Genomic DNA, 25,195 nt, shown 5'->3' with positions numbered 1-25,195 from the left:
ATCTGGGCGAACACGAAACTTTGGTGGTCTACACGAACCCTGTGCTACGAAAAACGTGACGTCATAGTTCGAAAAGTAACCAGATCAACTGTTAATGGCGCCAACGGTCGAAACAAAATGGGCGCCTTGAGGAAGTTACATTACACACCCATTTAAGTTATCATACATGTTCCTTTACCCGGGTTGGAACAAGGAGCGAGAAAGCAGCTAACTGAAATACCGGATATGTAAAATGGAAATATCGTAAGGTAAAAATAGAGTAGCTAACAGAATCAATGTCATCCGGAAGGTGCGCCATCAGCACTTACCTGTGGTGACGGGAGGGGCGAGGCAGGTAAAGCCGGGGCCTGTAAAGGGAAAGAGAAAATGTATATAGAAAATGCTCATCTCGTTGATTGAATGAAGGGACGAATGAAGAGCATTTTTTAACACACACACACACACACACACACACACACACACACACACACACACACACACACACACACACACACACACACACACACATACACGACAAGGGTGGTACAGATGTGTCTTGAGCGAAGTCCATGCATCACTCCTCTTATATAACCTATCCTCCTCCTCCGGTCCTGCTCTTCTTCCTCCTCCTCCTCCTCCTCCTCCTCCTCCCTATGGTTCTTGTTGTCATAATTCATAACGTCCTTCCCTTGTCCCTCCACAGACACTACTGCGAGGCGTCATGACGTGTCTCGGGATTACATCAAGCGTCCCAGGGCTGCCAACCTTGCCGAGATCACACCTGAGCAGCAGAACAACACGGAGGTGGTGGCACAGGTTGGCGGCTCTGCGTCCATCAAGTGCTACACACACTTCATTGGAGACGAGACGGTGAGTACCAGAATCCGTCACTGCCGCTTACTCCCAATTCCTCCTCTCTTTCCCACTATAACTCCTCTTCCTCTTTCTATACCTACTCCTCCACTTTACTCTTCTATGCATTGCAATCTTCCTCGCGTTCAGATATTCATTCGATATATTTTTTCTATCTTTCTTCGCCTCGTTTCATGCTACACTTTATCTCTTTTTACCTTCTCTGGTATTTTTTTTCAGTTTTCTCGTGTTTTTTTCAGTTCTCATTTCTTTTACTTCCTTTGTTATTCCATCTGTATTCTGAGAGGTCTTTAACCATTCTGTTCTTTTACTATCTTGAAGAAGGTGATGATGTTATAAGTTCAAGGCCTAATAGATTAAAAAAAAAAAATCTCCTGACTTCATGGGGTGTTTGGGTATTGTTTTTTTGCTAGTATATGCATTTCAGTGGCGGCAAGATGAATGGGTGATGTTTTAGCGAGTGGGAGAGCGTGTGAGTGAGTGAGTGAGTGAGTGAATGTGTGCGTGTGAGGCAGAGTGCGAGTACGTGAGGTTGTGAGGGTCGCCGCATGGGAGTGGGTGCTCGGTCGAGTGTGTTTGAGTGAGTACTTGAGCGGATATATTGGAGAGAAGGAACGGTCGAATAAATCACACGGCTGGGGAATAGAAGCTTAAGAAGAAAGCCGAGGAAATGCACACGCGAGGCTGGTAAATCCTTCCTGCACACACCCACGCGCACCCCCCCACACCCTCACACCCTCACACCCTCACACACACATACACACACACACACACACACACACACACACACACACACACACATTCTACTCACACAAAGAGAACAAATGGAAGAATACATGTTTCACTCTCGTTTTTTTTTCATGCACACAGATAAAACGCAGCAAAAAATACATAAAACAAAGCTGGTACAAAAAAAATGGACAAACAAATTAAAAAACAAAACAAAAAACAAAAAAACAAAGGCGGCGTCTGTGATCCGTGAAAGATTACAAAAAAAAAAAAAAAACGGTAGAGCGAATTTCGTCAACATTCACGAACACATTACTTCTCCCTATTATGTAGTAGCCAAAAATTCACTAATTTTTGTTCTTTTCTCTTTCGATAATGCCTTTTTTTCTGTCCATTAACTGTCGCAATAAATAATCCTCGCGGGCGTTTTTCTTGTCATTAGTATTTTAATTTCCTAATGAGTGTTATGCGTCATCCGTAACTAGACAAGTGCGCGTAAGTATGAGATTTTTACTCTCCTCTTTTACTCAACATCCAGCCTGCTCCCCTGTCCGTCTGTCTGTCTGTCTCTGTCTATATGTATGTGCTTATCTGTCTAAGTCTGTTTGTCTAGGTCTATGTCTGTCTGTTTAGGCCTGTTTGTTGAGAGCTGTGTGTTTGTCTAATCTATCTATCTGTATATCTGTTTATCTTTGTCTGTGCTTGCTGTCTGTGTCTAAGGCTGTTTGTTAAAGTCTATGTCTGTCTGTTTAGGTCTGTTTGTCGGGATATGCCTGTCTACTCTTTCTGTCTGTCTGTATGTCTATCTCTCTCTCTCTCCCTTGACCCCCCCTCCCAGCCAATCTGTTTCTCTCTCTCTCTCTCTCTCTCTCTCTCTCTCTCTCTCTCTCTCTCTCTCTCTCTCTCTCTCTCTCTCTCTCTCTCTCTCTCTCTCTCTCTCTCTCTCTCTCTCTCTCTCTCTCTCTCTCTCTCTCTCTCTCTCTCTCTCTTATAAACTGAAAACCAATATAGGATTTTGAGATCTGACTGGCCTTTATCCTAGAATCCTTAAGTAGACAAAGGAATACATAAACGATAACACACTCCTTCGAAACACATTCCTTCGAATTTCTCCCTCAAAAGCCTCGGCGATGACAGCTGGCTCACGCAACCTGTAATTTTACGTCACGGGAAAGTGGAGCAATGAGAGTGTATGTGTAGCCCCGTCAGTCAACGTAACTTCAACAACTTCAAAAGAATAAGAAGAACGGTGATAATAACCCTTACTGTGACGTTACTTGCTAAGCTTTCTATTTCGACTAAACCTAATTTTTCAGTATTACGAGATTTTTTGCTTTTTCTTTTCTCTTTTGCCCTTGAGCTGCCTCCATTACTATAAAAAAAACAAGCGAATTTTAACACTGGGCGCTTAGGCAGTTTATGTCAGTCAATTTGATCTCCACGTATTCGATAAAAAAAGTAGAAAAATTTGGTCTGATGTAACATGTATCCATTCACCTTCGTTACATGATTCGCTGATTTTTTTGGTCCTAGTTTTTGGACAGGAGAGCAAGCTTCCACTCGCTCCAGACTTCGGGTTCTGAATACGGTCCGCTTCTCCGGTGAATCCCTACCTCATCGCTTGACTCACTTTATTATAATCCTTAATCGCGTTGAATGAAGCAGATTATATTCCTCCTCCTCGCCCTTGCCCTCCACCTCCACCTTCTACTTCTCCTCCTCCTTCTACTCTTACTGCTTCTCTGTCTCCTACTTAACTCCTCTCCTTCCTACTCGTCCTTCTCCTCCTCCTTCCCCCTCTCCCTCCCCCACTCATCCCTAAGGTTAATTACGAAGAAAAGAGGTCTCGCTATCATTGATAATCCGTATAATCGTGGCCTCATTACGCGGCTGCACAACAAACAGGAGAGGGAAAGGGTGTGTCGGGGGCCCTGGCTAACCCAACCCTCGCCCTGCCTGGCTACTCCGCGCGTCCTCTGTGACCTCTTAGTCTGACGAGGCAAACAATATTAACTTTACTGTATTTCCCTCGTTCTGCCTCGACTTCGTATGAAAAAGTATATATCATGATGCGTAATTTAAGTCAGTCAAGATGTTACGTGTTCGTTGATGATGATAATGATAAGAACAACAACACTGATGATGCTAATACCAATACATATACTACTAATAATGATACCACGATTTCCACCAAAAAGAATATGAATAAGAATAAGAAAGAATAACAGTTTTTTTTTATTCTTATTCACCGTGATTGAACTTTCCTGAACCCAAAACCTCTATTTTCTGATCATCCTCTGGCATTTGATCTTTAAACTCGCAGCGGTCAGAAGCAGTAATAGGTAGGCACGAAGAGGAATCTACATTTTTAAGTTAGCCAAAACTTTCAAATTCCCCTTTTTGACCTTTGTATATGCAGTGAAAAGCAGCAGTACTCAGCAATCGGTCTTTTACTGACCTTCACCTGTGCCTCGCCTTGAGAATTTTATAATCCGGTCATCAAACAAAAAAAGCGGTTGAAACTGAGCTCTCAGGATTTCTGGGTGATTAGACATTAAACTTTCAAGAAACAAAAGGTCAGACAAATGAGATTCGCCGTCCAACGCGACTGAAATGGTGACTCGCTTGGATAGACACACATACCAACAACAATATGTCAATACCTAACATTAGAAGGCCTAATATGCAAGAAACAATTGGCCCGAGGGCTTGATTGTCTAAGAGCATCTATATTTCATAACCATTTCACGGATTACACTTTAGTGGGGCATGAATCTGAGGATACAAAAAATAGCAGGGTCTCGAAAATCATATGGTCAGCAATGAAAAAAATATATCGATTTAAAATCTCAAAATGCAAGAAACAATTGGCCCGAGAGTTTGATTGTCTAAGAGCAGTGATTCCCAAACTTTTCAAAGCCACGGACACTACCATATAATGTAATGTTTCACATTATACAAAGCAAAGTGATTGTAAAGGCTAAGTTCTTTAAATGGACGCCATGAGGGAAAAGTACTACACTAACTACACCACTTAGTACTACAGTAGGCTTGGAAAAGACTAGCTGTCATGGTGATAGATTCATGTGCCTATTGTAAGGTTTATCAATACACCAAAACGTAATATCTCATGTTTTACAAATGGTATTAGAAATCGATATATAAGCATATTAAATCATAAACAAACAAAAAAGTCACTTGTAAAGCAATTTGGCGGACCAGCAAATCATAAGCCGCGGACCGGCACCGGTTGGGAACCACTGATCAAAGAGCATTAACATTTCATAACCATTTCACGGGTTTCACTAGAGTGACGCATAGATCATAAGACCAAAAAAAAGTCTCTTAAATCATACGGTCAGCAATGAAAAAATATATCGATTTAACATTAACGTCAAATAAATCAATTGTGATGAAGCCAGACGATCGGAAAACGGATAACATTATACTGGCAAAACTTGACTTACTTCCCTTTGCAGTTAATGTCGCCTCCGAGGAAGAAAATATGATAATGCGAAGTTGTCATAGGTTATATATTTCTGAAACAAGCTTATTCTTCATTTTATGTCTAAAGATAGCTTACTAATGTGATTCAGAAAGTGGAAGATGATGTGTGTAAAACAGTCTTCAGGTCACTACGTCCAAAGACATTCACATTGTCTACGTATATCAAATTACGAGCAGATACTAATGAACACAGTGTAATCAATTCAAACTCTTCTTTCTTCTCTTTTTTGTCTAGCCTTCCACTACCTCTTCAACATGCACCTCTTTCTCCGTCTCTCTTTTTCTCTTCTCCATTCTCCTCCATTGTATATGTGTATGCATCTATCTCTGTCTCTCTTTTCCTGTCTCTCGCTCTCTCTCTGTCCCACATCTACATTAACACATTTCTCTTTGTTTCTTGAGCGCAAGACGAATGGCAATGAAGTTCACGACGCATTTTCCTTTGTTTTCAAGCCTTGCCGGCGATAAAGTAGACAGGTTGAAGGAAAGGCGAAGGAAAGGTGAAGGAGGAGGTAAAGGAAATGGCGGAAGGAATTCACAGGCAAGGAGAAGGGCGGGCGAAGGAAGGAAAAGCTGAAGGAAATGGTGGAGGAAAGTCGTAAGCAAGATGAAGGATTTTAGAGGGAGAAGCAAGATATTTTTGAAGAGGAAAAGCCTGGCTGGGAAAGGTCGAGGGAAGGCTAAGAGAGGGAAAACATGAGGGGTTAGTCAATGAAGGAAAAATGAGAAAAAAAATGCCAATATGAAGAGGAAAAGATGAAGTGCTTGTTAGGAGGAGGAAAATAAAGGAAAGCGGTGGATGATGAAAGCGCAGGCAGAGAAAAGTGTGAAGAAAATACGAGAAAAAAACATGTAAAAAACAGGCTTGGCTAGAAGAAGGGATCAGTGAGAAATGAAGAGGGAGCGAGAGAGAGAAAAAAAAAAGAGTGAAAGAGAAAAAAAGAGGCGAAGCGAAGGTAAGTGGTGGGCGAGGTAGAAGAAAAGAAGAAAGGAAGTAGAAGGCAATAAAATGAGTGAGGAAAAAAAGACCAAAATGAAGAGAAAATAACGAGGTGCTAGTTAGAATGAGGAAAATAAAAGAAAACGGTGGATGATGAAAGCCCACGCAGAGAAACCGTGAACAAAATATTAGGAAAAACATGAAAAAAAAAAACAGGCGAGCGGGTGAGAAAGAAAGAGAGCGAAAGAGAGAGAGGCGAAGCGAAGTTAAGTAAGTGCTTGGCGAGGTGGAGTTAAGAAGAAATGCGAGGACGGGACGATGGAGGACTGAGATAAATAAGTGAGGTAAGCCGAGGGAAGGGTTAAGGTGGCGGATTCATTATGTTGAGACTAAGTTAAGACGACCTAAACGCTTCCGAACGCCGCTGCGATATTAAAGAATTCATAAGGATTGCACTTAACTCACACACCCACCCTCTGACCCACCACCACTCCTCCTCCTCCTCCCCACCTCCTCCTCTTCCTCCTCCTCCTAGTGTCCAATTAATTCGGTCTTCATCAATTTGCTTCCTCCTAAATTATTTCCACTTCCATCAGTTTATCTTTCTTTCTCGTTCATTTGTTCCAGCGTTTGTACACTGCTCCCTTTTCTTCGTTTATTGCTATTCTCCCTCCTGCCCCTTCTTCTCCTCTCCCCTTTTATGCGTCCTCCTTCTCTCTCACATCTTCTCTCCCGTGCCACATCGCTCACACGGAGGTGGAGAAATAGAGAGAGAAATAATGCAAGGTGCAATACCAGCCTCAGGAGCCATGAACGAAGGAAGAGGAGGAGGAGGAAGAGGAAGAGCAGACGAGAAAGAGATGTATAAGGCAAAGAAGGAAGAATAGGAGTAAAAGGAGGAGAGCGGGTAAAGGAGAGTACAATTAGATGGCAGAGAAGAAGAAGGAGGAGGAGGAGGAGGAGGAGAGCAGAGAAATAGGATACATTAAAGAGTAAGGAAGAAAGAGTATGTTAGTAAGGAACAAGGGTACGGTTCAGCCCCGACCATCCCGAAAAGCGACTACTAACATCACTTATAGGTGGGAACTGAGCCGAGGGATTGCAGGGCGTTGAGGGAACCATGACCAGTTAAACTTCACGGAGCCCATTCACACTGTCACAGCAAAATTTGGGGATTGTTCTGTACACTGCCAAGTTAGTTTCAGATATTCCAAAGTCCCTAACTCAGAAACATACATACTAAATTTTGCTCTAACAAAATATCTAGAAAAAAAATATTGAACAGGGTCGTATCTTTCACTTTTTTTCCCTCTTTTTGTTTGTGTGTGTGTGCGTGTGCGTGTGTGTGTGTGTGTGTGTGTGTGTGTGTGTGTGTGTGTGTTCGCGGGATTGATCTATCCGAAACTATCAACATTCTAATTGAGGAGGAGGAAAAATAGCAGTAGGTTTAATAACTGATGGATGAGCGAGTAATGTATGCATAGACCGCTGCATTCAGCCTCGCGTTCGTCTGTGGGAGCGCTGAACGGCTGCACGCGTCCTTCATTCGCGGAGCCATGTAAGGGAAGAATCAGGAAAGGATCTGAGTTAAACATTAAGTGGAGAGCCGTCTGCAGGTCTTCGTCTCATGTTTTCTTGAATGCGGCTTCCCATGCATTAGCAAACTTCTCTTCTCCAGTAAAGTGAAAAATCTCGTCAAATATGAAGGGAATGGACTCCTGCACCTGTTATTTTCATGTTTTCTTGAGTTCATCTTTCAATATTTTCGTGAGCTTATCTTTCTCAGTTAATAGTAAGTGTTAGGCGGTGTTTTTTGCTTCTCTCAATAACTGACTTTTTGAAATAACTTTTGACTTGTTTTAAGTACCATATATACTTTCCCTCAAGACAAGTTCATTTCACTTAAGGTTATAATCACTGGAAACGGTTCCTTCCCTCTTTGCTCAGCTATTTATGTGACCAAGAGATCTTCCTTCCCTTTTTCGGAGAATTGGAAAGGGAATGAGGTGAATTAGGGGGAGGGAAGGGAGGAGGGAAGACCGCAGAGTGGGTAGAAGGAAATAGCAGTGGTGGAGGAGTAGAAAATGTGGAGAAATGGCACAGGAAGGAAGTAAGGGGAGCTGAGGGGGGAAGCAGAAGGGGGTTAAAGATGGGGAAATTGCCAAAGGGTAGGAAAAGCGAATAGGAAAGGGAGATAAACGGCAAAAAATGCGGGAAGATATATAGCAGGAAAGGAAGAGGAACGCGGATAGAGAAAATGGCAGGAAGCAAGAAAAGTGAAGGAGAGGAAGACGAAAGAGAAGGGAGTTAAAGAGGGGTAAGGAGGAGAGGGAAGGGGAGCGGCAAATCGGTAAGGAGAGGAAAGGAAAGATAAGGGGAGAGAGGAGCCGAGGGTAGGGAGGGAGGGAGGGGAGGGAGGGGTGGAAGGGAGGAGGAGGATCAAGATCTCAAGAAGTTATCTCGACGAGGATCCAAAGAACGAGAACGAGATCGAAAACGACGCCAATAAAAAAAAGTGTGTGTGTGTGTGTGTGTGTGTGTGTGTGTGTGTGTGTGTGTGTGTGTGTGTGTAAAGAAAGGAAATATTATACCGGCGGCCATTACGAGTACGCAGCGCCACCACAAACAAACCACAACCACTGCAAACACGGCCTGGAAAATATATATGTCACAATATTACACCCACCCATCACTCCAGTCCCGGCCGCCGCCACTACCCCCCCACCCCCCACAACACCAGCAACACCAGCAGCAGCTACCAACAGTAATAATAATACCTCCCCCGCCACCACCAACATGACCACCAATAACAATATAAACTACAGCAATATACATGGTCTCTCCTTCCGCACCATCCTCACCATAACCAATAACAATGTAAACTACACAAACGTCCTCACCACCACCACCACCACCACCATTCACAACAACAAACACTACTAAAGTCATCTCTACTACTGCTACTACTATTACTACTACTACTATCGCCATCTCCTTCCACTTCCACATACTATTCCTCTTTTTATCTACTCTTCCACTACGTCATACCACCACCACCACCACCACCATCACCACCACCATCACCACAGGAATGAGGCCACAGATTTTCATTTCTTAGACCGATCGCTGGAACGCACCTCGCTTAAGATTCTTCCATTCTTAACATCTACTCTTTCTCCCTCCCTCTCACTCTCTTTTCTTTCCTTTCGACCTGTTTGCTCTCTCTCTCTCTCTCTCTCTCTCTCTCTCTCTCTCTCTCTCTCTCTCTATCCTTATCTCTTCCATCTCATGGTTTTTCCACCCCCACTCATCCAGTCCTTTATTTTTTTCCTCTTCTCCACACCGCAGTTTTTTCCTTCTCTCTCTCTCTCTCTCTCTCTCTCTCTCTCTCTCTCTCTCTCTCTCTCTCTCTCTCTCTCTCTCTCTCTCTCTCTCTCTCTCTCTCTCTCTCTCTCTCGCTTGCGTGTAGATCTATTTCTCCTTCTTTCTCTTTTGTCATCCTATACCTTTTTTGCCTCCTTCCTTCCCTCCCTTCCTCCCTCCTTACTTTCCTTGCAGTGCCTTTCTCTCTTTTCCTCTTTCCGATGCTCTCCTCTTTTCTCCTCTTCCTTATTTCGTCTTTCGTTCTTCATTTCCTTCCTTCCTATATATCGTTATGGAAATTGCCCTCTTCCTTCCTTCCTTGCTATCTCGGCCCACCAATCATCTTCCCCCATTTTTCTCCACTCCCACATTTCTCTCGTTCCTCGTCGTCTGGAATGTTTGAGTAAATTTCTTTTCAGCTTTTCTTGACATAATAAGTTTTTTTCTTCTCTTTCCTTGTGTTCTTCGCTCTTTTTACCTGTTATTGTGTTCTTTCTCATTTGCTTACTTCTATGTTCTTTTTTTTCTCATTTTTTAGTTTTTTTTAGCGTTTATGTCTTTGTCCTACCGTTATTCATTTTCTAATTCGTTCCTTCCTTCGGCTCTCGTCATCTTTCCATAGATTCACTCAGCATCCTTCCCGTCCTTTCACAACCCTCTCCCTCCTTCCTTCCTTGCTTTCATATATTAATACTCCTTTGCCTTCCATATTTCTTCCTTCCCTCGTTCCTTCTCTCCGTTCATCCATCTACCATCTCACCCATCCATCTCTTCGTCTATATATCCTTCCTTCCTTCTTCTCATACTCTCTCCCTTCCCTCCAATCATCCTTTACCTTTATCCTTTACTGACCATCTCTCTCCTCTCTTCTCTACCTTCCACCTCCTTTGCGTGCTCACCTTGAAAAATGTCGCTTCTCTCGATTTAATCACGTCGCCTGTAAATCTCTAATATCGGCGCGTCTCGTATGGAAATGTCACTAAATAAAACAAATAAAGATAAATTGGGCACTCGGTTTGATGCACAGCCATTTAGAGGAAGAAGAGAGAGAGAGAGAGAGAGAGAGAGAGAGAGAGAGAGAGAGAGAGAGAGAGAGAGAGAGAGAGAGAGAGAGAGAGAGAGAGAGAGAGAGAGAGAGAGAGAGAGAGAGAGAGAGAGAGAGAGAGAGAGAGAGAGAGAGAGAGAGAGAGAGAGAGAGAGAGAGAGAGAGAGAGAGAGAGAGAGAGAGAGAGAGAGAGAGAGAGAGAGAGAGAGAGAGAGAGAGAGAGAGAGAGAGAGAGAGAGAGAGAGACCTGGCTCATAATTCAAGAACATTTATTATTAATGCTGGAGCCTTTCACTTCTCCAGAGTTATTTCCTTCTTTTATCTCCCTTTCATACTCTATATATTCACGTCTGTCTGTATCTTTCTTTGTCTGTCTGTCCGTCTATTTGTCTATCTGTCAGTCCGTCTATTTGTCTATCTGTCAGCCTGTCTGTCTCTCTCCCACACACATCTTTTAAAGCAATACGAAACTCACATTGAAGCCACAACGGAAATCATTCACCACCGAAAGAGAGAAACAACAAATGGATATAAGCAAAGGAATATTGTCCATTAAGGGAGATGTTTAAAGATGAATTGATAAGTGCGATAAAGCGATGTAATACGAGAGAGAGAGAGAGAGAGAGAGAGAGAGAGAGAGAGAGAGAGAGAGAGAGAGAGAGAGAGAGAGAGAGAGAGAGAGAGAGAGAGAGAGAGAGAGAGAGAGAGAGAGAGAGAGAGAGAGAGAGAGAGAGAGAGAGAGAGAGAGAGAGAGAGAGAGAGAGAGAGAGCTGAACAATTATTGAACACCACCCGCCCACTCACACACACACACACAAACACACACACACACACACACACACACACACACACACACACACACACACACACACTTGCCCACGAGTTCTTCAGGACATGTCTGTAATCCCACATCGTATGAAGCCAACGTTTGATGCACAATTACACATAATCACTATGTGCGTGTGTGTGTGTATGTGTGTGTGTGTGTGTGTGTGTGTGTGTGTGTGTGTGTGTGTGTGTGTGTGTGTGTGTGTGTGTGTGTGTGTGTGTGTGTGTGTGTGTGTGTGTGTGTGTGTGTGTGTGTGTGAGTTTTAATACGCTTACTTTCCCCGCAGCATTCTCTATTCTTAGCTTGCCAAACATAATATAATACAATTACGAAAGAATGTAAAGTAACAGTAAGGGTGCAGCGAATAACAGCAATAATAATGATACTACATCTACTACTACTACCACTACTACTACTACTACTACCACTACTACTACTACTACTACTACTACAACTACTACAGAAAAGAGAACAATGGTGATAATTAAAAAGCAAAAGTAAAATCCACCTTCGTAATCAGGAGAATTCTTGTATAATTAACATCTTTAAATGCTCAATTAAGCTTCAAACATCAACTGAGAGAAAAAAAGAAATATTCTCCAGGCATTTGCTGAATATAGAATCCCACAGAGGAACACACACACACACACACACACACACACACACACACACACACACACACACACACACACACACACACACACACACACACACACACACACACATATATTCTCTCTCTCTCTCTCTCTCTAATTGACAAAGACTCGAAATACCTTCCTACACACCAACACACCCACAAACAATCCACGGAAATGAACGCCGCACTTCTCTTTAGTAAAATTTAAGCTTAAAGACAAAGGGCAATGTTTCAAAGGCTCAAACGGTCACTTGAAACACCTGAACACCTGAGACACATCAACAGCCAGGTGCCGTGGGCGAATTTCCTCAAAACTTAACAGGAAACATTGAGATAAAGGAGAAGTGACTTTATCAACTGAGACGCGCGACTTGACACGGAAAGGGAGATGGAAAGCGATGAGGGAGAGGGAGAGGGAGAGGTGGCGTCAGCGGAGAGGGCGAGGGAGAAGGGGAGGGAGAGAGCAGACCTGAAGATGGTAAGGGAAGAAAAAGCGGTGTTGATATGGAACGTGTGGGGAAAGGAGAGAAAGGAAAGACACTGACGCAGGAGGTATTGAGAGAGAGAGGTGGATGGGGAAAGAAGAGAAAAGAAAGGGACAGAAGAGGATGAAGATTAAAGGGGAAACGGAGAAGGATGGGGAAGGTTGGACGCGAAAGGGAAGAGGGGAGGAAAAGGGAAGGGAAGGATGTCAAGATAAGGGAGAGGAGTGTGCATAAGAGGATTGAAAAGGGAGGAGGTTCATACGAGACAAAGGGAGGGAGGAAGGAAGCGAAGGAGGAGAGGATAAAGAGGGAGAGAGGGCAGAGAGGAGAGAGGCAGCAGCACCCAAGGGGAAAGAGTAGATGGGATTCTTTTTTCTAGTGTTTTCTTCTCCTCACCGCTTTACCTTCTAACTTCCACCTCGTTTTTGACCTTATCTTTAATTCCTGCATCCTCTGACCCATTACCGCGGCCTCGTAACTCTGCGCAGGTCCATAAAAGTAGCACATTCTTTCTCTTCCTCCTTCTCTCCTCCGCTCACTTCTCTCTCTCCTCCTCATTCTAGCAGCTTCTATCTTTCCTTCTCCTATTATTTGTTGTATTTTATCTCGACCTATCTTTCTTAACAGGCAATTTCATCCTTATAGTTATACACCTGGTCGTCATAGTCGTCGTTCTCGTCCTCCTCCTCCTCCTCCTCCACATTCACCTCCACCTTCTACAACACTACCAACACCGAAACACTCCAATGCCACTGTCGCGACACTAATACTAACACACTAATCCTTACTACGACGAGGGCCACGGCTACCTACCACCCACCATTGCTGTTCCGTCTACCAGTACAACTAATCATGTCAGGATATGGTTGATGAATTGTGGTATTGCAAGGGCACTTTTTTATATTTATTTAAGGGAAGTAATTCTATGTCTGAAATTTCTTCATCGGGGTCTGATTTGCTGTATGTTTTTTGTGTGTTGATTTATGTGTGTTGATTTATGTGTGTGTGTGTGTGTGTGTGTGTGTGTGTGTGTGTGTGTGTGTGTGTGTGTGTGTGTGTGTGTCTGTGTGTGTTGTGAACTTTAAAACTGAAAGCCGTGATGACTGCATTGCAACACCTTTAAGTCCCTTGCCACATACACACACACGCACACGCACACACGCACACACACACACACACACACACACACACACACACACACACACACACACACACACACACACACACACACACACACACACACACACACACACACACACACACACACACACACACACACACACACACACACACACACACACACACACATTTACAGACCACTGTCCTGAACTCTACTTCAAGGACATTCATTCCATTCCACCACACACTATACGTAACACACACACACACACACACACACACACACACACACACAGCCTTTAAGCTTCCAGCACCACAGCACAATCTGCAACTGCCATACCGTTGTGAAAGGATGAAGAGAGAGAGAGAGAGAGAGAGAGAGAGAGAGAGAGAGAGAGAGAGAGAGAGAGAGAGAGAGAGAGAGAGAGAGAGAGAGAGAGAGAGAGAGAGAGAGAGAGAGAGAGAGAGAGAGAGAGAGAGAGAGAGAGAGAGAGAGAGAGAGAGAGAGAGAGAGAGAGAGAGAGAGAGAGAGAGAGAGAGAGAGAGAGAGAGAGAGAGAGAGAGAGAGAGAGAGAGAGAGAGAGAGAGAGAGAGAGAGAGAGAGAGAGAGAGAGAGAGAGAGAGAGAGAGAGAGAGAGAGAGAGAGAGAGAGAGAGAGAGAGAGAGAGAGAGAGAGAGAGAGAGAGAGAGGGGTCAAAATATGAATAAACGCGTACACACGCAAACACCAAGAATCCAATCTACTATTGTTTATGAGAACACACACACACACACACACACACACACACACACACACATAAACACACACACACACACACACACACACACACACACACACACACACACACACACACACACACATAAACACACACACACACACACACACACACACACACACACACACACACACACACACACACACACACACACACACACACACACACACACACACACACACACACACACACACACACACACACACACACACACACACACACACACACACACACACACACACACACACACACACACACACATTACGTATCCTTAATGTTGCAGGGCTTAGGCACGGATACATGGAACAAAGAAAGAATAGTAACTTTGTATCAGGACAAAAAAGAACGAAGGGAGAGAAACGTAATATGAGGCGGAGGAAAGTTAGAAACGGTAATGAAGATAAAGGGGAGAGAGGGGAAAAAGCAAAGCACGTAGAAGAGGGAAGGGGAGAAGAGAATGCTAAGGGTAATGGACTGGAGGAGAAGGAAAAAAATACATTTCTAAAGGTAAATACGAGAATAGGTAAAAATCTGGTTCTGAAAACGGAGAGACAGGCGACGGAGAAAAGGTAGGTGATAAAAAAAAGTGATCAGGGAAAGAATGAAAAAATGGGAAATATAAAAAATAGTACGTGATAGAAAAAAAAAATTCAGGAAGGAAAGAAAAAAGTGGGAAAGAATAAAAAAACCTGCCTCAGAAGAGAGTTTTCAGGGAGGATGATAATTAGGATAAGAATTTAGGAACGGGATATAAGAAAAAAAACAGAAAAAATAGAAAAAAATAGAAAGCGCTTTAATTTAGAAAGGAGGAAAGAAAATATATAGCTGGAGGTGACTGAAGGAATGAGGGACACGGAAAATAGGGTTCTGAAGGCGGACAAGGCGTAGGCAATATCTTTCTAGTTTATTGTTCTCCTTCGCCTCTGTTGTCTTGGGGAGAAGGATCACCTGCGGCAGGGCGGTGACGGAGCCTAATCACCTCAGGGAACAGGGAGACGAAGGGAGAAGGAAGGGAGATAAATTAAAAGAAGGTGGGTAAAGGAATGAGGTAGGTGGTGATGAGAGAGGAGGAAGAGTAAAAGAAAGGATGAGGATGAGGAGAGTGAGAAGAGAAGAGAAAGTAAAAGGGGAGGGAGGAAGTGATGAAATGAAGGTGACAAGGGGAGAGAAGAGAGGGTGTGTGAAAGCGAAAGGAATGAAGAACAAGAGGAAAGGCAGGGAGAGGAGAGAGAGAGAGAGAAAGATGCGAGAGGAATGAAAAAGGAAACAAGAGGAAGGGAAAGGAATGAAGGAGGACAAAAGGAGAGTAAGGGTAGGAATGAGGGAAGGAAAATGGTGGATAAGGAAAATCGTAGAGGAAAAAAACAGCATTGTAAAGAGGATGATGATTTGTGGGATATGTTTAGGTGTTGAAAGGAGGAGTAAATATCCATATGTAACCGTCTCCCACCTCCTCTTCCTCCTCTCTCTTTTCTTTCTTCTCCTCCTCCTCCTCCCCCTCCTCTTCCTTCACCCCCACATCCCAATCTCTTTCCTTCTTCTCCATCTTCCACCGTCACCCACAAAAAAAAAACGAGTTCGCTCCACATTCGCGGTAAAAAAAAAAACATGCACGAAAAAACGAATCATAAAAACGAGAAAAGTTTACAAACCTCATTTCTTTGCTTCCCACTGTGCGTATGAAAAGAGAGAGAGAGAGAGAGAGAGAGAGAGAGAGAGAGAGAGAGAGAGAGAGAGAGAGAGAGAGAGAGAGAGAGAGAGAGAGAGAGAGAGAGAGAGAGAGAGAGAGAGAGAGAGAGAGAGAGAGAGAGAGAGAGAGAGAGAGAGAGAGAGAGAGAGAGAGAGAGAGAGAGAGAGAGAATGAGAGTGGTGCTTCCCAGGTCTGTGTTCCGTCTGTGGATGCGGACAAATGACAGTCGTTTGCTCCGCTGCCGAAACAGATGGACGCAAAACCGATCTAAAAAAAATACATGCATATAATACACAAAAAAAGCAGCACCATCACAGCAGAAACAATAAAATGAGGGAAATAAAACACGTGGAGTCCAAACCTACGTACTAATACACCAGACTTCATGTACAGAGAAATAAAAACGTTGCTATAAAAGGAAGAGCAAAAAATAGTGCTAGGTAAAACAAAACATCAAAAAAGTAGCCGAAAATAGAGATGAAAACACTTGTCTGCCGCAGCGGGGGTGAGGAAGAGTCAGTAGCCGGGGGCGGTGGAGGAGGGGGGGAGAAACAAGTGGGGTGAGGAGGGAGCTGGAAGAGGGGGAAAAGGAGAAGGGAAAGAGAGAGACAGAAAATATTAGGTAGGTAGGTAGGTATGTAGAAGGTTGAGAGGTAAGAGTAAGGGGAGGAAAGGGAGAGATGGGGGTGAGAGGAGAGGTGGAAGATCAGGAAAAGGAAGAGGGACAAAGAGAGGGATGGAGATAGAGAGAAAGGTAGGTAGGTAGTAGGGTGAGAGGTAAGAGATGGGGGAGGTGAGGAGAGAGTTGGAAGAGTAGGAAAAGGGAGAGGGAGAAAGAGAGACAGAGAAATAGAGAGACAACGGTAGGTAGGTAGGATGGTGAGAGGGCAAGGTAATAAAATATACGTCCGTACGAGAATTCAACAACAATAACAAAAGAATATAACCCCGGAAACAAAACACAGCAGGGGAGGAACGAAGGACGGAACAAAAACAATAACGAAAAACACGCAAGTACTATACCAATAAAGGATAAAAGGGACGAATTCGTACATAGGGAAGGACCGAGGAACACACACACACACACACACACACACACACACACACACACACACACACACACACACACACACACACACACACACACACACACACAGAAGACAACTGAGAGAGAGAGAGAGAGAGAGAGAGAGAGAGAGAGAGAGAGAGAGAGAGAGAGAGAGAGAGAGAGAGAGAGAGAGAGAGAGAGAGAGAGAGAGAGAGAGAGAGAGAGAGAGAGAGAGAGAGAGAGAGAGAGAGAGAGAGAGAGAGAGAGAGAGAGAGAGAGAGAGAGACATACATACATACATTCCTACTCACCTACCTGCTTACATAAACATACACAGGACATACTATCATACACACCTACATACATACATACAGACAGACAGACGAAACAGACGCACGGAGGTAAAACGAATTAAGGAAGACAAAACGAAGCCATGAATTTAGAGAAAGAAAAACAAAACAAAGCACACACACATAAAACTAAAAATGCCCCCCTCCTCTCCTTCCCCCCCCCCAAAAAAAAAAACCAAAAAAAACGGCCCAGCAAAGTAAGTGAATTTCAAAGCTAAGCACCACCACCACCACCCCACTCCACCATCCTCCAAAAACAAAACAAAAAAAGGGAACATAAAAGTAAGAGAGAGCAAAAAATCGAAACTGGCAAGTGACGTGAACGAAGTAGTGAGCTGAACGTAGCAATTGCCGAGTTAATGATGGCGACTTGGCAAGAGAAACTGAATATTGAGGAGCTAATCGCCCGGAATGGAGAGGGATGGAGTGGGAGAGAGATTAAGGGGCGAGTGGGGGGGATGAGAGGAGTACTGAGAGGTAGAGAGAGAGGGTAATGGAAGAGTGGGAGAGAGAGATCAAAGGAGAACTGAGAGGTAGAGAGAGGGAGGGATAGTAACGGAGGAGTGGGGGTTAAGAGATTGAGGGTAAGGGGGCATGAAAGTACTGAGAGGGTGGGAGAGAGGTAGAGGGAGGAGGGGAGAGAAAGGGAAGAGTGGGCGAGATTAATATACAAGGAAGCTAGGAAAAGGACTGAGAAGGAGAGGGTGAGATGGAGGAGGAGAGAAGGTAATGGAAAAGTTGGGAAAGTTGAGTAGAGCTAGGGCTGGAAATGAAAGACAGACAGACAGGCAGATAGACAGAAGGACAGAAAGACAGAGAGAGGGAAAAGGAGAGGGAGAGACACACAGCCACAAAGGAATACAAGACAGTTTCCACCACGGCCCCCCCAAAAAAATAAAGTGGAAGAGCATCACTAACTTTTTACCCTTTGTGAATGAATGCGTGAAAAAAAGTAAAAAGGCTAAAAAGAGAGATAGAGAGAGAGAGAGAGAGAGAGAGAGAGAGAGAGAGAGAGAGAGAGAGAGAGAGAGAGAGAGAGAGAGAGAGAGAGAGAGAGAGAGAGAGAGAGAGAGAGAGAGAGAGAGAGAGAGAGAGAGAGAGAGAGAGAGAGAGAGAGAGAGAGAGAGAGAGAGAGAGAGAGAGAGAGAGAGAGAGAGAGAGAGAGAGAGAGAGAGAGAGAGAGAGAGAGAGAGAGAGAGAGAGAGAGAGAGTATTAGCAGACATTTAAACCTCAATAGACGTAAAGGGTTTCGAAGCAGGTGAAGGATCCATAAAAAGAAACAGTACTCGATCCCATTAAGCGGGTGTCACTAGGAGGCCACGTGACCCATTAAACTCACCTAATATTACGCTATTAGCCACTCACGCACGCTGAAACGCTGACAAATAGCCTCCATTCAACGGCAGGAGCATCATCACACTTCATCAGCAGGCCTAATCACCCTCATTAATCACCGGGAAACGCCAATCCTACGCTACCTTGTCCTCATCTTCTCCCTCCTCCTACTTATCCTAGTCACTCTCCCTCATTTCCTGATTCTCCTCCTCATTATTTTTCCTCTTTAGAAACGCAACACAAGCTTAAATGTTATACGTATTAGCGCTTCTTTCCTCTCCTCCTCCTCCTCCTCCTTTTCCTTCCATCTCTTTCTCCCTCTCATGCAACACATCGGGTTTGTGTTAGTGTGGTATGGGTGGTGATGGTGGTGACGTTTTTGCTGTCATGCGGTGTACAATAGGTGGGTGACAAGGCCGTGTGTGGTGCTTGTGGATGTTGGTGGTGTGGCTGGGGAAAGCGTGATACGGGTTAGGAGTTGCGAGCGGGGAGTAGATGCAGGGGTATGGTGGAGTGTTAACTGTGTCGTATAGGGTGAGTAGAGAGGCGCATGTGAGATGAGAATGGAAAATAGGAAAGGTATGTAGTTTGCTGTGAATAAAGGGAATTTCCAAGGAGAAGACTGTACGAGAAATAATAAAGAAGATATTGGATGCTGTACTCGCCCCAGTGAGATACGCTGAAAGTGAATAACAGCGTATTATTGAGAAGAGAGGAGGTCGCTGGCTGATGGGTGGTGGGAGTGGTCATGGTGGTGGCTTTGTGCGACCGTTGGCGAATGTGCGGTGTTGAAAAGCGCTGAAGTGAATAATGTGGAGTTCTCATACATTCCTCCTTCATTCTGAAAACATGAGCGAAGGTCTAAATAGCCCAGAGACAGTTATCTAATATTCTCGGAAGACCTTTACTGACGTTTATAAGAATCACACGATATTAGCTTTCAAATGGGTCTTATTAACCTAACTTTTGCTGTGTATGTGATCTAGCGGAAAAGGGACAGGTGGTCGCTATGTGTCGCAGACCGCGCTACATGTGGTGCAAGAGGAGGCGGAGGAAAGGCGGTTATGAAAGACGCAGCAGGTGGCGAGAGGCTGAGGTACTGGGAAGAGGATAATGGTAGAGGTGTCAGACATGGTGATATGTCGCCAGGAAACGGGTCCACCACCTCTTTTAAGAACCGCAATGGAAATTTCCCTCCAACTCACACACCCAACCCAAGCCATCCACCACACCGCACTAGGGAGGCACGTCCTACACTCTCTCTCTCTCTCTCTCTCTCTCTCTCTCTCTCTCCTCTCCACCTTGCTCCATCTCACCCCATCAGTGTTCCGCGACCCCAAGGAGAAGAAGAAAAAGAGATAGATGGCCTGCCTTTCTGCATGTCTGGGTCTGAGCCCGTCCAAGCAACACAAGTCTGAGAGAAGGAGCTTTGAAATAGTACCTTTTTCTTTCTGTTCCCTGCCACCGTCCTCCCAGGAGCAACGCCGGCTAAAGGCACAAGAGAAACAAAAGGAGGAAGAACGGAAGGAGGTGGAGAAAAGGAAGAAGAGGAGGAGGAGCCGGAGGGAAGTGAAGGGAGGAAAGAGCGATGGAGGGAAGGAGTTTCTGTAAAAGCTGGAGGTGGTGTGGTCGTCCCTGGCTATTTATTCCCGTCACGGTGAAAAAGTTTTGGGGTTGATTTGAATTATTGCGCGTTTATTTTCGACTCACGCTCGGTTAAATTTTGTGAGACTGTGTGTACTGAGCGCCAAAGTTTTGATGCCGAGATATTGCTGTGTTTGACATTGTATTACGGGTAAGATAAGGTTATGTGAGAGGGATAAAAAGAAAGAAAGAAAGGAAGAAACAAAGAAAGAGAGAAAAAAACCATGCAAACCAAATAGAGTAAGGGAAGATAGGAGAGACAATAAATAAGAAATGAAATAAACTCCCCCACCCCGAAAAAAAAAACCATGAAGGAAGGGATGCATATTGTATTTTCCGGACTAAACAAAACATGAAACACAAACGAATGAAAATAAAAATAACAATAGGAATCACAGCCAGAAATAAACACAAACACACACACACACACACACACACACACACACACACACACACACACACACACACACACACACACACACACACACACACACACACTGCATTTATATTGCAAAGTCAACACGGAACATTTTACGACGACTGATACTAACACGACTATGCGTATCCATCACTTCACATGTTTTCTTGTGCTTGTGTTTCACTGACAACCAATATACATAAACGCCTCCATGAAATCAGACACCTCCTCATATGGACGACTCCCAAACCCACTTTATTCTATCCTATCACGACAAACACACTAAGCTGATTCACAAACAATCCATTTCCTCTTTTCTACCACCTCTTCCGAAACAAGAGTCTTTTCCTTCTCCTTCTCCTTCTACTACTGCTATTACTACTACTATTACTACAACCACTACTACTACTACTACTACTACCACTACTACGATTATTACCATTTACCTGTTGCTCTTCTCAAAATCACCATCAACAGTACAAGCATCACCACTACCAATAGTATCACCAACAGGATCACCACCAAGAATAACTCAAATAACGAGCCACCAGTAGCATCATCAGCATCTTCACCACCACAAGTAACTGATGTATACCATTTCTTCATATAAAGAGAAATTTTGACAGTAATGAAGTGAATTTTATGTGTATGAGCATATTGGAGCCGTCGAGTAATATAAATATGGCATGCTTCGACCGTAGAGTTTTGGTGGAAATCTTGTTGAAAATAACTTTTGCTAATTGCTGCGTGTCTATTTTTTATGAGGCAAGCTAAAGCAAATAATACGTATAGAAACATGTCCGGGCTCAAAACAATACTTCGTTTGAACAGAATAAAGTACAGACACCAATAGCACGACCACAACCATCACCTATAGCCCGGCCAACAATTCCTTCCCTTAATCAGTAGGTTCCGCTCGTTCGTTAATGCGTGGTGTCCCTCAAGGCAAGATTGAACACCACCATTAGACCCTCGGAGGCGTGAATAGCCAATCAAAGTGGGATACTGGCGGTCTGAGGCAGCGCTCTGAGAGGGTGTCGAGTGTAGGGAAGGAGATGGATGAGATGATGCTGGTGAAGATGACAAGAATAAGAACAAAAAGAAAAAGAAGCAAAGAACATACTACCTGGCGGACGATAAATTGTGAAGAATAGGAAAATGAAAGAACACAAAAATGATTATAAGGAAACGAGGAAAAAAGAAACGGTAAAATAAAAAAAATAGATAAAGAAGGAACAAATGGGAGACGAAGGAAATATATAGTATAATGGAAGGAACCGAAGAAAAAGATGAGAAGTTGAAAAAGCCAAATATGAGGAGAACGAGACAAGCGACGAAAACCAGAGCTAACGAGATCGATAAAAATAACAACAAAAGACAAAAGGGAAGCGCAAATAGAAAACGGAGACGCAGAGACACGAAAACAAAGATCTAGACGACCAAGAAAAGGAGTATTAGTATATAGCCCCGAGGATTACGAGGAAAACATACACAAAAAAAGGAAAAAAAGTTCAGGTCCAGGAATGGGAGCAACGCCATTAAGAGTCCTAAGGAGCCACTTACTTCCTGATGCTGACGTCCACGCGCCACACACCCGTAGGAGGACATGACTAATCAACAACTATTTCCCCTTCGTATTTTTCCTCTCTTCTTGTGTACGGCGTCACCAGACAATAATGACCGGGGGGTGGGGAATGGGGGTGAGGAGGAGGAGGAGGAGGAGGAGAAAAAGGAAAGGGCGCGGGGTGAAGAGGGAGGGTGACGATGACAGGGAGGAAAGGAATGGGGAGGAAGAAGAGGAGTTACAAGTATTGGTTAAGCTGCAGCTCGAGGTGAGGAAGGGAGGGAGAGAGAGAAAAAGAGAGAGGGATGAAAAGAGAGAGAGAGAGAGAGAGAGAGAGAGAGAGAGAGAGAGAGAGAGAGAGAGATCGAAAGAGAGAGGAGAGAGAGAGAGAGAGAGAGAGAGAGAGAGAGAGAGAGAGAGAGAGAGAGAGAGAGAGAGAGAGAGAGAGAGAGAGAGAGAGAGAGAGAGAGAGAGAGAGAGAGAGAGAGAGAGAGAGAGAGAGAGAGAGAGAGAGCGAGAGAGAGAGAGTGTTCCACAATTCCACATTCTCTCTCTCTCTCTCTCTAATTAACATTCTGGAGCACCGTTTCGCCTCAGCGTGCAAGAGAAACAAAACAGAAAGCCTCGTAAACTAAGGCCTGGGGGGACAGAAGGTCTCACCTCGCTCGGTATTAAAGACAGAGTACTCTCTCTCTCTCTCTCTCTGTGGTTATAAAGATCAATATGAGTAAAATTAGCAGATTAAAAGAGAGAGAGAGAGAGAGAGAGAGAGAGAGAGAGAGAGAGAGAGAGAGAGAGAGAGAGAGAGAGAGAGAGAGAGAGAGAGAGAGAGAGAGAGAGAGAGAGAGAGAGAGAGAGAGAGAGAGAGAGAGAGAGAGAGAGAGAGAGAGAGAGTAAATTACACAACCCCACATGTGAAATGCAAATGTGTAGACTGCATAAATTCTGTTGAGCTTAAGTCTATATAATTTTCGAGCGCATCTTTCAGTCTTTCGGGTGAATAAGCAAACAGTCTGTCAATCTGGTAGTTTTGAATCTGTTGGTAACTTTCCTCACTTTTTATTTTATTTAGAATCTTGTGTCTCCAGACGATGTTTCTTTTGCCGATTTTAATTTCGGATTTAATTTGAGATCAATACTCAGAATATATACCTCTGAGCTGCCTCTTTTACTGTAATAAATACCACCTCCACTAGCAATACTATTTATATTACTACTACAACTGCTACTACTACTACTACTCCTACTACTTCCCGGTGGGGCCTGACGGTCGGCCCAGCCCGTCCTGGCGCAGGCGAGTGTTTATAGTGGCGCCATCTTGCATTGGTTCATGCTGCCCTCCCGGAGCTCATCTTTAATTCTAGAATCTCAAGTCCGAGTTGATAGGTGGTCTTCTGAACAGCATGTAGGTAGTTTTAAGTCATTCGGCGGCGGCTGAAAAATCCCAGCTTGGTGGCACCGGTCGGGAATTGAGCTCGCGTCCTCCTGAACGCGGCGCCGTCACTCTGTCGACTCAGCCACCGCCTCCCCTACTACTACTACTACTACTACTACTACTACTACTACTACTACTATTTCTACTATTACTACTACTAATGCTGCTGATGTTTATCTACGCCTATGACTATTGCTCTTATCAACGTTGCTGTTAGTATTATTGTCATTAGTATTATTGCCATTTATTTTTATATTTTGTCCAAATAAGGACATCCACATAAACATCTTTTTAAAATATTTGATTGCCAGTGGTCGAGTTTGCGTGGCTTCAAAATACACACATACACATACACACACAAAAAAAATCTTGACCACTTGACGTCACCCCCAGAAACTACTGACGTCAATTCTAAAATTCTAAAAAAAAAAAAAAAAGTTTCTAGATATTTCTTATAAGTGCAGAAAATAAAAATGACGATAATAGCAAAACTATCTCACTTACCAAAGTTGAATCGCTGAATGAATAAAATTAAAATTACCGGCGAATCCAAGTTTACTTTTAACACAATGCGCGAGGTAAGGTTTAGAGTTTTGGAGAGACAGTTTGATTTCTTAATGTCAGTCCGCTGTTTCTGATGACCAGCTTTTTTCTGAAGTCTACCAAACGAAAACAAAGGTTAGTTTATTTACATATATATTGCTTGAGTATAATTTGATTGAGAAAAATTGAGAGGGATATATATATTTTTTTCTGGCGATTTAAGATATGCAAATCGCTAACCTAACAAAACATTATAAGACATATAAAGAATCCAGCATAAGAAAATGTAAAAAAAATACATTCAAAATCCTTTACAGAGAAATTTTCAAGAAGCGGATAAGATTACGCAACTAAGCGCATTACAGTACAACAGAACAAAATATTTCAACTAACACACTCCCTCTGCCGCTTCTTACCGACCCCTAGAGCGACATATCGATTCTATGTACAGACAAGTCGAGGAAATTCGCCCTGGACCGTCTCGAACAAACTTACATAAGGCGAAGTGAAGATTGAGAAACTCGCCGGGATGCTTTTTTCATGTCTTACGCAGAGGCCGGACCATCGCACCTCAGCCTTACCTAACCTCATCTGTCTGTGCGTGTGAAAGGGCAACTTAGGGAGCTACACACCGTCCCTCCCTAACGTTGTGGGCGACACCTTTTTATGTTTCCGTCAGGGTAAATGGAGGGCACGTAAATGGATGTGCGTGTGCGTGTGCGTGTGTGTGTGTGTGTGTGTGTGTGTGTGTGTGTGTGTGTGTGTGTGTGTGTGTGTGTGTGTGTGTAAGGGAAAATCTGTGAGGAAATGGGTTGGGAGGAAGGGGAAAAGGAGGAGTTGGGTGGCTGAAGATTAAGTTGGCTGAGGAAAGTGGTGGTCGTTGAG

The 25,195-nt window shown here is 43.8% G+C and overlaps 1 protein-coding gene across 1 annotated transcript in view; it reads left to right on the top strand.

The window, feature by feature from the left end:
• Positions 1 to 25,195, top strand: part of LOC127001987 (uncharacterized) — a 222,671-nt gene that overhangs the window by 93,267 nt on the left and 104,209 nt on the right. The window contains exon 2 of the mRNA XM_050867302.1: positions 683 to 849. Coding sequence (XP_050723259.1) covers positions 683 to 849 — 167 coding nt within the window. The remainder of the gene's footprint in view (positions 1 to 682; positions 850 to 25,195) is intronic.

Source organism: Eriocheir sinensis, chromosome 2 (genome assembly GCF_024679095.1).
Source record: "Eriocheir sinensis breed Jianghai 21 chromosome 2, ASM2467909v1, whole genome shotgun sequence".
Classification (NCBI taxonomy): domain Eukaryota; kingdom Metazoa; phylum Arthropoda; class Malacostraca; order Decapoda; family Varunidae; genus Eriocheir; species Eriocheir sinensis.
This window is presented reverse-complemented; position numbering and strand designations above follow the sequence as displayed.